General features: G+C 46.4%; 1 protein-coding gene across 1 annotated transcript in view; it reads right to left on the bottom strand.

The window, feature by feature from the left end:
- The window catches only part of Xkr4 (XK related 4), a 390,630-nt gene extending 388,667 nt beyond the window's left edge, over positions 1-1,963 (bottom strand). Inside the window, exon 1 of the mRNA XM_048358754.1 lies at positions 988-1,963. Within this exon, the coding sequence (XP_048214711.1) occupies positions 988-1,790 (803 nt within the window). The 5' untranslated portion in view covers positions 1,791-1,963. The remainder of the gene's footprint in view (positions 1-987) is intronic.
- Positions 1,964-12,270: the final 10,307 nt, after the last annotated feature.

Genomic DNA, 12,270 nt, shown 5'->3' with positions numbered 1-12,270 from the left:
ATAGGACTATATTCCCAGGCACATTGTTTCATTATATTCCTAAGTCGTGTAAGGATTGTCCAAGCAGGAGATCCATTCTACCCAACAAGAATAGTCTTGTTTGCCACTTTGTAAGTGCAAGGGCTATCTGTATAGAGAAACTTGGTAGATCAGATGACAAGTGGCAAAATAGCCAATGAAAATACCAAGTGTCATTCAAGTTTACCCAGTGTGCCACTCCTCCAAGCGTGCTCCATTATATGAGCAAGTAGATTTGGGGATACTGAAAGATAATCAGAAGGAAGTAAGTCTGCAACCCCTAAAGTGTGCTCACTCCTGCCTGAAGACACAGCACCATATACTTGTACGTATAACCACATAAGAATATGTATGTATGAATATATACTCACATATATATATATATCCATGTATTCATAGGTTGCATATAAAAGTCAACAGTTAACTTTTAAGTATTGTATTTCCCTAGCAGTAGTTCTTAATTTGTGGGTACTTTTGAGCTATGGTAATTTCCATCAAACTAGAATTAGTCATTTTTCCCCTCAGAGAACAAAAGAAACAAAATTGCAACACTACACCTTAAATTCTAGATAATAAGAAAGAATTTTTAGAAAGTAAGGCAGGGATCTTCTCCTACTCACAGACACAGTGTAAGTAAAAACTGAGAAGGTTGGTTGTAGCCTATAAAAAGAGAAAAGCCAGCAAGGCAGTGAGGCGGCAAGAAGGAAAGATGATCAGAACCACTTTCCCTGGTCATTCTCATTTCCCTGCCACCTGAAGCAGGGATCAAATGTTTAAAAAGCAGGCTCCAGTTTAAAGCACACACACACACACACACACACACACACACACACACACACACACACACTCAAAAAACTGTGACAGGTTTATGACCACAGTCCCCCTGAGCGATTTTGCGTGCAAAAGCAAAGCAGTGGGGATGTAGTAGCAGCAGCGATTCTCGCGGGCCCCCCACCCCTGATACGGTACCTCCAGATTTGCCCGAGCTGCAAGATGTGGATGAGTGACTGCAGGAGCCAGATGCAGAAGGCGCAGGAAGCAGACCTGTGCGTGCCGCCCGCCCGGGTGGCCCCGCTGCTGTTGCTGCCGCTGTTGGCGGCGGCGATGTGGCTCTTGCTGGCGTTGGACGCTTGCCTTTGAGGCGTGGAAGGACGAGTCTCGCCTTCCCCGGCTGCAGCCCCTCCGCTGACCGCGGTCTTGCAATCGGCTCCCGGCGGCGGAGCGCAGCCCGAGGCGGCGGCCGTGGCGCTGTCCTCGGTGCTGAAATCGTGCACGAACCAGCGGAAGCTGAACACTTGCACCGACAGCGAGCCGAGCACCACGAAGAAGAGCGTGAGTCCGAACCACCAGCGCTGCCCGCGCAGGTAGTAGTCCACGGCGAGCCAGATGTCCGTGCCCACGTCCGCGAAGTACACGGCCACGGCGGCCAGGATCCAGAGGCAGTCCCACAGCGAGTAGCGCCGCTGCTCCCTGCCCAGGCGCAGGCACAGCGCCGCCGAGCCCGCCCCGCCGCCGCCGCCCGGGCCGCCGCCGCCGCCGCCCGGGCCGCCCGAGCCGCCACTCCCCGCGCAGCAGCAGCAGCAGCGCGAGCAGCCGCTGCCGTCCGGGCAGCAGCCGCCCCCGGCGGCCTCCTCGTCCTCAGCTCCGGACCCCGACGGCAAGCCTGGGGCCAATCCCTGCACCGAGCCCGAGTGCTCCGAGTTCTGCAGCGGGGTGAACGCCACGTCGCTGCTCTTCTTCATTTTCAACCTCCCGTCTGATTTAGCGGCCATGATGCCTCCGAACCGGAGCAGAGCCCTCCTTTATCTGACACCTTCCCCGCGGTCTGCTCCTCCCGCCACCGCCTGGCCTCGTCCTGGCTTGCCCTCCCTCGGCGCGGCGCGGCGCGGCGCGGCTCTTCCCCGGCTCCGGCTCCCGCTCCTGCGCCCGCTCGCCCGCCCGCCGCTCGCCGCCGCCCGCGGGGCTGGGCGCTGGGCCGGGCTAGCGGCGCGCCTGGGGCCGGCAGGAGCGCCGCCTGGCTGCCTGCGCGGAGCCAAGCTGCTCGCGGCGCCCCGCGCGCGCCCCGGCCCGCCGCCCGCGCTCCCCGCTGCCGTCCCGGCCTCGCGGCTGCCGCCCGAGCCGCCGCCGCCGCCAACAGCAGGAGCAGCAGCGGCCGCCGCGGCGCTCCTCGGACCTGCACATTCCTCTCCTCCCCTCGCGCGCGCTCCCTCCTCCCGCTTCCTCGCCTCCACCAGCTGACTCCGAGGGAGAGGATGACCTCATCCCTTCCCTTCCAGCTGCCGCCGCTCCCACCCCGGCTCGGGAGGGGCGAGGAGGAGGAGGAGGAGGGGGGGGGAGAGGAGGAGGAGGAGGAGGAGGAGGACCCGAAGAAAGGAGGGGCCGGGACGGATGGGAGCGCGTGGGGGATCGGTCGAGGGTCTGGAGGGAGACGGCCGCGGGGTTGCGGAGATCGCGGTGTGCTTTTGGCAGACACTGGAGAGGAGGAAGGAGCGTGCCGAGGCCCGGGGTCCCCGCGTGCAGCCACCGTGGGGGACCGGGAGGAGGGGGCCCGGGCCCGCGCGGGCGTGGCAGCGGCCGAGGCCGGGGAGGCGCCGGCCTCTTTGTATCGGCTCCGAGCCGCGCCCCCTGCACGGGGTGTGACGTGAGGCTTGGGGTGTCGCTGGCGCCCGCGAGGGTGGAAAGAACTTGGCTAACTCGGGAACGAAGCTAGATTCCCAAACGCGGGTCCTGGTAGTGGGCGTGGCGCACGGGCTTGGGCGATCCGGGGAAGGGAAGGACAGACCCGGCAGGAGCTTGGAGAACAGAGGGCGATTCACAGTCACCACCGAAGACCCCGATCGCCTGCCGGTGGGGAGAAGAGTGGCTAGCCCGGGTGCTCCCGCCGGCAGGTGGGAAAGCCCTGGAGCCCTGCTCAGCTCAGGCCTATGGCACTCAGTCTGCGACCCCCTGCGCGCTGTGAGCACCGAGAAACGGCCAGACCTGAAGGAACACCAGCCAGGCACGCGGGGTGGCGGGGCCGAGCGCTCCGGCCTGCCCCGCAGGTGGGAAGCGCAGCACCCCTGGCGGCCGCGGTGGGCCGGTGGAGGGGAGGGAGGGGCGCGGCTGGGAGCCGCGGGAAAGCGAGTACAAGCTCCGCCCCCTGGCCCGCAGGCGGGAGTGGTGGAGCTGGGAGCCGGAGCCACGTTCTTTACACGGAAACTGGAATTGCTTTCCCTTAAAGCTGTAAGGATGCAGATTAGCTGTGTGGTCTGACAACTCCAGAACTGACTGGAATAAATTTAATCTGTGATCTCAAAGCTTCATCAAATTAAATAAAAGAATAGTATAGTGCACGTTGCAGTTGTGAAAGATTCTTTTTTATTATTATTATTATTTTAAATGCTGCTCCTGGGGCTTGAATTCAGGGCATGGATGCTGTTCCTGAGCTTTTTTTCATTCAAGGACAGCACTTGGCCACTTGAGCCAAAGCTCCACTTCCAGCTTTTTGGGTGCTTAATTGGAGATAAGAGTCTCACAGACTTTCCTGCCCAGGCTGGCTTCCAGCTCAGATCCTCAGATCTCAGCCTCCTCAGGAGCTGGGATTACAGGAGTGAGCCACAGCACTGGTCTAAAAGATTCTTACAAGTCCAATTACACGTAAGAATTTTCTATTTTTCTCTTTAAGAAAGCTTGAGTTTCTGCAATCCTTAAATTACACTAACTCGCAGCTTTTAAGACCAGAGGGATGGAGTCTGCACAGATCTAGAGACAAACTGTAGCATCCCTCCAGCCCACTCCCATCCATCCTTCCCTGTGCTTTCCTACACGAGATGCCGGAGGAGTTGCTGTTCTTCACTGGTAGAACATACAGAACAAGTTATACAGAACAAGTACTGGCTTTCTTTGCCTGTATTTTTTTAAAGGCCAAGGAACACTGATCAAGTTTTATTTTGTTTGGTTTTGGTTTTGATTTTTGTTTTTGTACCTGTTCTGGGGCTTGAACTCAGGGTCTGGGTGCTACCCTGGAGCTTTTGTGCTCAAGATGAGAGATCTTACCACTTGAGCCACAGCTCCACTTCAAGCTTTTTGCTGGTTAGTTTGCAATAAGAGGCTCACTGACTTTCCTGCCTAGGTTGGGTTTGAACTGAGATCCTCAGACCTCAGCCTCCTGCATAGGTAGGGTTATGGGTGTGAGCCACAGGCACCTGGCTACATCAGTTGTTCACACCAACCTACACAAGTATGGTTTGCCTCACCCTGGGGATAAATTGTTTTACATTCTCAAAGACTGTTCCTGAGCTACCGGGTCTTTGCCTGGTAAGAGGGTGTTGAAATCCAGAGGCTATAAACAAGCACATACGCTAATGCACTCTTTCTAGCAAAAGTTAGACACAAATGATGGTTGAGGGGCCTTTCAATACTAGACCAAATGGTGTACTTTTAAATCCAGCTTTAAGATTGGGCCCTTTGGGAGTAGGAAATTCCCTTTTAGAAAATATCTTAGTTCTATTTCAAAAAGTCCCCTAATTTCTTTTGTGAAAACTCCCTAGAGTTCAGCTAAGAGTCCATCTCCAGGGCTCTGTGGCTGGTTGTGCTTAGTGGCAAAACATCAGGGAGAATAATCTCTTAGGTAACAGGGTCCTCAGAGGTAAGTATATTCTAGGTCAAATGCACTGGTGTTGAAAGGGCCAGGGTATCTGGAATGCTGAAGATCTGCAGTGCACTCAAGCTTTCCAGAAAGTTTCTCTCTAGGTTTTGTCCTCTGCACCCAATGTGGCACACCTGCACAGACTATTTGCTCAATAAATATTAGTGAGTGAATGCATGAGTTTGCAGAAAGAACATTCCAGAAGAGCAAGAAAGCTACATTATGTGCTGACAAATGTTCCCATGGAAACATAGGAATTATTAGACTTTTTCCTGTTAGATTTTGAAAAGAAATAACTAGTGAGGGTTTTTTTTGTGTCTGATCCATCTCTGGAAATTAATGGGTCTAATGGTTAGTGAAAGCATCATACATGCAGGAGGTCACAGGACAAACGTTCACATCCAGGCTCTGCTAATTACTGGCCCCATGATTCTGGCAAATTACTTAATACTCAGGATTAATATGAGGATTAGATAAGATCATGTATTTTACTGGGCTTTGTATACAGTACTGTTCTTAGGAGCCTCTAATCCCATAAATCTAGTAATCACAGCTCAGAATGTAGTTCTTAATATCACCTGTTCTGTCATAATCAATGCCAAGACTGACGGACATAATATATAAGAGCTCTGAGTCTGGTCACAGAGTTAGTCTGGGCATATTATTTAACCCTTCCTCTACAACTTGGGTTCACTCTTTGTGGTATAGAAATGCTAACAGTCTCTAGTCCTCAGTAATGCTGCTGGGAATAAGTAAAGGGCTGCACAGAAATACTGCATGCCCAGCACACTCAAAACACATTCTTGTATTTTTTCCTGTGATACTTTTACTGTTTCAGGTACTTCATGTTTTCTGGAATAATGTTAACCTGCTATGGTTAGCTATCCAACTTTTCCTAACATTCGTGACCTTAGAACAACCATTGAATGACTTGTCTCAGAAGCAACAGCTGTTCACGACAGGTCCTTGGTCTATCAGAAGTATGACCTCTTTTATTCATGATATTATCTCAGAGATATTGTCATTTTCATTGCCTGAACCCTATTATGCAACTTCATATTCTCAGTTTTTAAGCATCTCACTGTCTGGCTAGCTGATCTTATCCTGGGTGGTCAGTTTAACTAGCTGCTTCAAGTTCCTGTGAATGTGGTATTTACTGCATTTGCATTTTTGCTTTCCATAACCCTTTATGCTGTCATCTTTTTTCTTACACAATGTGAACTCCATGCCTGAACATTTCTAGCCTGCTCTGAATTCATTTTCATATCTGAAGTTCCATTTCCTTGACAAACCCTGGTTAAAGCATGCTCTCTACCAACTTTGGGCCCCTGCTTGTACAGGTAAGTATTGCTGAATAATGACTAAACTGACTGTAGTCCTTTTAGATCCTTGATCTTTAGCTTATTTTTTATTTTTTTATTTTTTTATTTTTTTGGGCCAGTCCTGGGCCATGAACTCAGGGCCTGAGCACTGGCCCCGGCCTGTTTTGCTCAAGGCTAGCACTCTGCCACTTGAGCCACAGCGCCACTTCTGGCCGTTTTCTACATATGTGGTGCTGGGGAATCGAACCCAGAGCTTCTTGTATAGGAGGCAAGCTCTCTTGCCACTAGGCCATATTCCCAGCCCCGATCTTTAGCTTCAAGTGTCTTGTGGTCCAAGCTGCTCAGCAGTCCCACTGCAGTTTCCTAAGTCTATTTTCACTCTCATTCGCATTATTTCTTTTCTTACTTTATCTTCTCAAATGTTACCTTATCCTTAGCTGATGAGTGCTTCCTATTTCATTGAGAAAAATGAAGCAATCAGAAACAACTATGCACGCCTTCCAACATCTTTTCTGCTCATCTATGGATATTGTATATGTTTGTCCTCTGGCCTCTACATGGCCAATGTTTCCCACTCCTCCTCCACTCCCTTTTGCTGCTTAGGAAAACAATTACACACTTGTTTCTACAACCACCAGTTTCTCTTATCAAGTAGACTCTCCTTGTGAGTCAAAAAATGTGCTCCTCTGTATCCAAAAGCAAAGCAAAACAATAAAAATGAATAAATAAGACTTATTTCATGTTTAATTCCCTTTCTAGCCATCACTACATTTTTCTGAAATCTTTTATATCAAAGTTCCTGCACTTACCTAAACACAGAGTCTTCAGTTCCTACTGTCTTGTACTCACTTGAACATGCTGAAATAAACTCTCAACCACTCATTGGAGCAGACTTACCAAGTGCTTGGTGGAGCAGGCCATTGCCATCCTTTCAGTCCTTATCTCCGTTGAAGCCCTTAGTGTAACTATCATAGCAGACTACTCTCTTCTCAATAAAATCCTCTGCTCATGTCACATTTCAAAGCCTGCTCCTTTGCTCATTTTTCCTTGTCCCTCACCTTAAAATTAGCTGTCCCCAACCCTTTCTCTATATATTCTCTCTCAAAGATTTTATAATTTATCATTTTGCAAATATTACCTACATCTGGTGACTCCCAAATATATTTCTGTAGGCTAGTCACATCCTCTGAACCCCAAAAATATACTTGGCACTCTCTTGCCTTCTTGATTGGTGTGTTCAACAGACATCTCAAATTTAAAATGATCCAAGACTAAAACTCCCTCACCTCCAAATCTGTTTTTCTCCCTCGTTTCAGTTAAAGACAACTTATCCTTCCTAAGAGTAAAGGAGAGACATCCATGATCTCTTTCTTCTCTCATACTCCCATATCTATTTCGTCAGAAATACTTCTAATTCTGTCTTCAAAACATATTTTGATTTTTCTATTCCATACTTTCCTTCCTGTCTTTCATTGGGTTCACAATGATCTTTTACTTAAATCCCCTCCTCCTTAACTGCCTGCCTGCTCAATATCACAGTCATGGAGAGCCCCTTATAAATCAGGCCCCATAGTAGAAGATGCCCAAGAGGACCACTAGAAGTAAGCAGCACCTTACAGCTTCTCAGCTGATTGAAGGGCAAATAATCAGAAAACAGCTTCTGAGCAAGGCGAGTGACTATGAGAATGCACTAAAGAACAGTATTAGACTGTGACTTGGAGAGACTTTGGTTATCATGGAAGAGGGTGGGAAAGAGCAAATCAGAGCTGAGCCCAGGGCAGCCTGGCAACACAGTAGATAGGAGGGGAAATAGAGTCAAAGTCCTACTGGTGCAAAAACAGATGCAAGACAGAAAGGCAGCATGAACTTAGTGGACCTGAGTGAGCAGATTGACTCTTGAGAAATGGTCTGTATTTCTCAGTATAAATAGAGCCAGAGTTTTAGGCTCCAGGCCCAAACTCCTAGATTCCCACATGTCAGGTCCTATCACTTTCCCCTATTTGCTAATAAAGAGATGGCAGTGGTCAAGAGCAGAGAAAGGAGAATGATTATGTGGCACAGCAAGCCATGGGAAGAGGCAATATAAGCACGTTACCCCATCTTGAGTCATCTCCAGGGTACAGACATAAGCCTTAGCTTTAAATAGACAAAAGAACTGGCAACAATGGAAAGAGAGATAGGAGGTGTGTTCCAATAGTCAGAGGTGGCAGCTAGGTCCTGCAGCCCATTGTTGCAGGATCGGTCCAGCGGGATCTGGATGGCCACAGTTTCAGTCCTTGTTCTCCGAGGGTTCCAGACAAGTTGTTACTGTTACCATCACTTACAAGGAGCAATCCTTTTCCCAGGAAATGACTCCTGCTCAAAGGTGCATACTCATCATTATAGGTAATTGCCCTCATTTCAAGAGGGAGGCAAGTGGAGAGTTAGTTCTGCAAGGTTCTGCTGTGATTTATGGATAGTTTTGTCCCTTCTGATAAAGACATTATTGATCAGTGATCAGCCCTCTCCTTCCTGGAACCCAAGGTAATTGTAAAGTGAGTGCAGAGAGAATGGCTCAGAGCAAAGGCACATACAAGGTGGACACCGATTACAACCTTCTTTCCTGTTTTCAGTTAATTTGGGGCTCCAAGTAAGGAATTGGTGCTTTTCAGTAAGTGCAGTTTAAGAACATGCTACATAAATTTGTGATGCTCTAAAGGGAGCCATTTTGTTTGGTTTTTGTTTGGGAGGAGCCAAAGTTCTTATATTTTCCTTTCCTTGAAATTCACAGCATCCACATGGTGGCTAATTGTGGCCCAGCTGTAGTACAAAAACATGGATGAAATGGGAGAAGGTCATGTTGAAGACGATGATGATGATAACAGGGATATTGTCTAGAAAGGGCTTCACAGGAGAGAGAAGAAGAGAAAAGAAGGGGATACTGAGGGGCAAAAATGATTGAAGGATATATATGTATATATATACAAATATGTATGTGTATGAAAGCATAATAAAACCTACCAAATGCTATTTGAAAAGTGGTGGAAGAGAAGAGAGGACTGGGAATAAGGCAGAGGGGATGAATTTTTTCAGAGTGTACTGTGTCCATATAGGTACATATTACAGTGAAACCTTAGATTACAAATGTATACAATTCAAAACTAAAAATTGAAAAATGTATGCAGTGGGATTTGGGTTAGAGATTCAAAAGGAGGTGGAGCTTATTTTCCCTTTAGGACTGGCAGCTTAGACACCTGCTAGAGAGGGCTGAAAGACTGAGTAGCTGCTTCACAATTATGTGCAGAGACTATGGAAAACCAGTCCTGGGCATTGGAAAGCACAAAATCTGCTGTCTCTGCATAGTTTGTCACCTCATCCTTCAAGGGGTGCCTGGGACCCCAACTTACAACTGAGCTCACTGTCAGGCTGGTCCTAGATGTTGAGCTAGTCTGTCCAGAGAAAAATCTACTAGGGGTGGAGATTGTATCTGTGCTACCTTGTACTGAAGAGCAGAGAAAGGGAAATTAATTCTAATCAACTCTAGCCCAAACCCCCACTCTTCCACTAGTGAGAAAAGAAAGGGGTGAATAGCCTCCAGTCTTTGCTCAAGAAGACATGGAAAGAAGTGTAAATTATCAAAGGCAGTGCATATCCACTCTTGCCTGTACACCTGCCCAAGTGGAGACAATACATTGTTTTTTCTTAATGACCATTTTCTTTATATGTTGATTGGTGTGTGTATACATATGTTTCATTTTTATTAATCATTTCTTGGTTATCTTATCTGTTTTCCTTACCTTCTAAGGTATGAATATATATATTCTTATATATGCAATATACATACATACATACATACATACATATAGATCACATGCACACATACATGCAAGAATGCACTAATACAGGGCTGGGGATATGGCCTAGTGGCAAGAGTGCCTGCCTCATATACATGAGGCCCTGGGTTCGATTCCCCAGCACCACATATACAGAAAATGGCCAGAAGTGGCGCTGTGGCTCAAGTGGCAGAGTGCTAGCCTTGAGCAAAAAGAAGCCAGGGACAGTGCTCAGGCCCTGAGTCCAAGCCCCAGGACTGGCCAAAAAAAAAAAAAAAAAAAAAAAAAGAATGCACTAATACCTGCTGTCAGTTTCTATCTTTCTCATGCTTTCTCTCTTTTCCCCTTTAAAATATCCCTTTTTTTTTCTTTTGGCCTGGTTCAGGTTTGAGGAAGAATAATCGAGCAAGCCCTGGGTCTCTTTCTAAACTTCATAATAATCTCCAACTGGCAAGTGCATTTTCTTTTTGAAGTGTGCTGGTAAGTGAGTCATTTAGGTCTTACAATGCCTTTTCCCATAGGGACAAAATGATAGATGGTGATTAAGTCCCCCAGTCAGACAATATGAGCCTGTTTAACCCTGACATAACTGAAATGTACTTTTACAATAGAAAACCACAAAACATATCATTTCCATACTAATACTTAGTCAAAAATTTAAAATACTATAGAATTGAATAAGAACAAGGATTATTTATTCTAGATGCTGGTCCTTGAGGGAAAAGTTGCAGAATTGAAAAGCTCCTTCAAAGGAAGGAGTTTAATTTTTCTTACCACTTTCTCAAGTGCCCCTGTGCTTAGGGAATTGTTGTTAAGAAGGAAGAATCAGAGCAATATTCTATGAGGAGACCTACAACACTGCTTTGGCCAGAAGTGTAGTCAGCATCACAATGCCAAGCCACACTGACAGCAGGTATCCTGGGAAGATGGGAAGGGAACAAATCGCCTCTCTGGTCTTCTTCAAAACCTACAGCCCCAGTTTCTCTCTTTTTCTAAAATGATGTCACAATCCCTCTTTTTGAAAAATATTTTTATCATTCATGTGTTTTGCATTTCATAAGTCAAGTGATGAGTATATTTGGACAGTGACACTTCTTCCTTTGCTTTCCAATTTCCCCCTCCCATTCCTGCCTTCACGTTGTACAGTTCATTTTCCACATAGTACATACTTAATACTATCACTGCATTTGTTCACCTTTTCTGCAACCCCCTTCTCCCCGTAAAAAGGCAAAAACAAAAAGCAAACAACAAAACACACTTCTATTTCCTGGAATTTGGTTAAATCAATAGTGTTTAAATGTTCAGAGTAATTATGCCTCTGGGTTCCTCCTATAAGAGTTTCCTCCTTTAGTCTGGCTGTGTGTAAATGCTTAGAGTCCTAAATAAGTTTACATGTCCCTTTGTATTTTAGATCTAGCTTCCACATATGAGAGAAAGCATGTATTGTTGGTTGTTCTAAGCCTGGCTTACTTCATTTAACATAATTTGTTCTAGGTCCAACCATTTCCCTACAAGTGACATAACATCTCTTTCTAGTGGATGAGTAAAATTGCACTGTGTATGTGTATATGCACTTTTTGGTCCACTCATCTATTGGAGGGCATCTGGGCTTTTCCCATAACTTGGCTGTTGTGAATAGGACAGCTATGAACATAACATCCTCTTTTTTAAGAATCATTATTAGCCCATTTATCCTCCAACTCTTACATATGTACCTGGAAACTGAAAGCACTAGAGGTGGTACTGGCCATGTTCTAATGGATCAGAGTTGCAAGCAGGGACCAGATACTTTGCACTCAATTGCCAGGTGAGCTTGTGCAAACTATTTTCCTTCTATAGGACTCAGCTTACCTATTCATCAATGCATTGACAGTTTTACATTGATGGTTTTCGAATCAACTTTGAATTAAAATCTCCAAGGATGACTTTTGGAAAACAGACTTCCAGACATTGTTCCATTAGTCTGAGTCAGGCAGTTGTTATAATCCCAGTCTTTCAAGTTTCTTTGTTGAAAAGAAATGTAAATAGAGAGATAGTCTGTAAGACATCTGGCCAGTATCTCCTACTACCAAACACAAAGGAAATCATCACAGCAAAGAAGAGCTTAAGGAGATATGATGGTTAATGCAAATATGATACCCAAAGTGGGCAATGAGACAGACAGGTAAGCCATGTAAGAAACAAACCAGTGTAACCCAAAAACCCCTTTAGCTCACTTAGTAGCAATGTTGTTTCTGAGTAGTGACAAATGGACTATAATAATCTAGAATTCTTTTAGAGAAAATTAATAAGGGGAAAATGAGCCAGAGGTACACAGCATCCCTAGTCCTATCTAGAGAACTTTTCTGTAAACCTAGTATTCTAAAATTATTGTAAAATTCTGAAGCTAAAAAAGCAAGACTGGCCAGGATAAAAAGGAAACAAAATATTTCCAGTATCAGGTATGAAAGAGAAAATACTAGCTCATTTACTGGAAGTAAAAAGGATAACG

This window comes from Perognathus longimembris, chromosome 12 (assembly GCF_023159225.1).
Source record: "Perognathus longimembris pacificus isolate PPM17 chromosome 12, ASM2315922v1, whole genome shotgun sequence".
Classification (NCBI taxonomy): Eukaryota; Metazoa; Chordata; class Mammalia; order Rodentia; family Heteromyidae; genus Perognathus; species Perognathus longimembris.
This window is presented reverse-complemented; position numbering and strand designations above follow the sequence as displayed.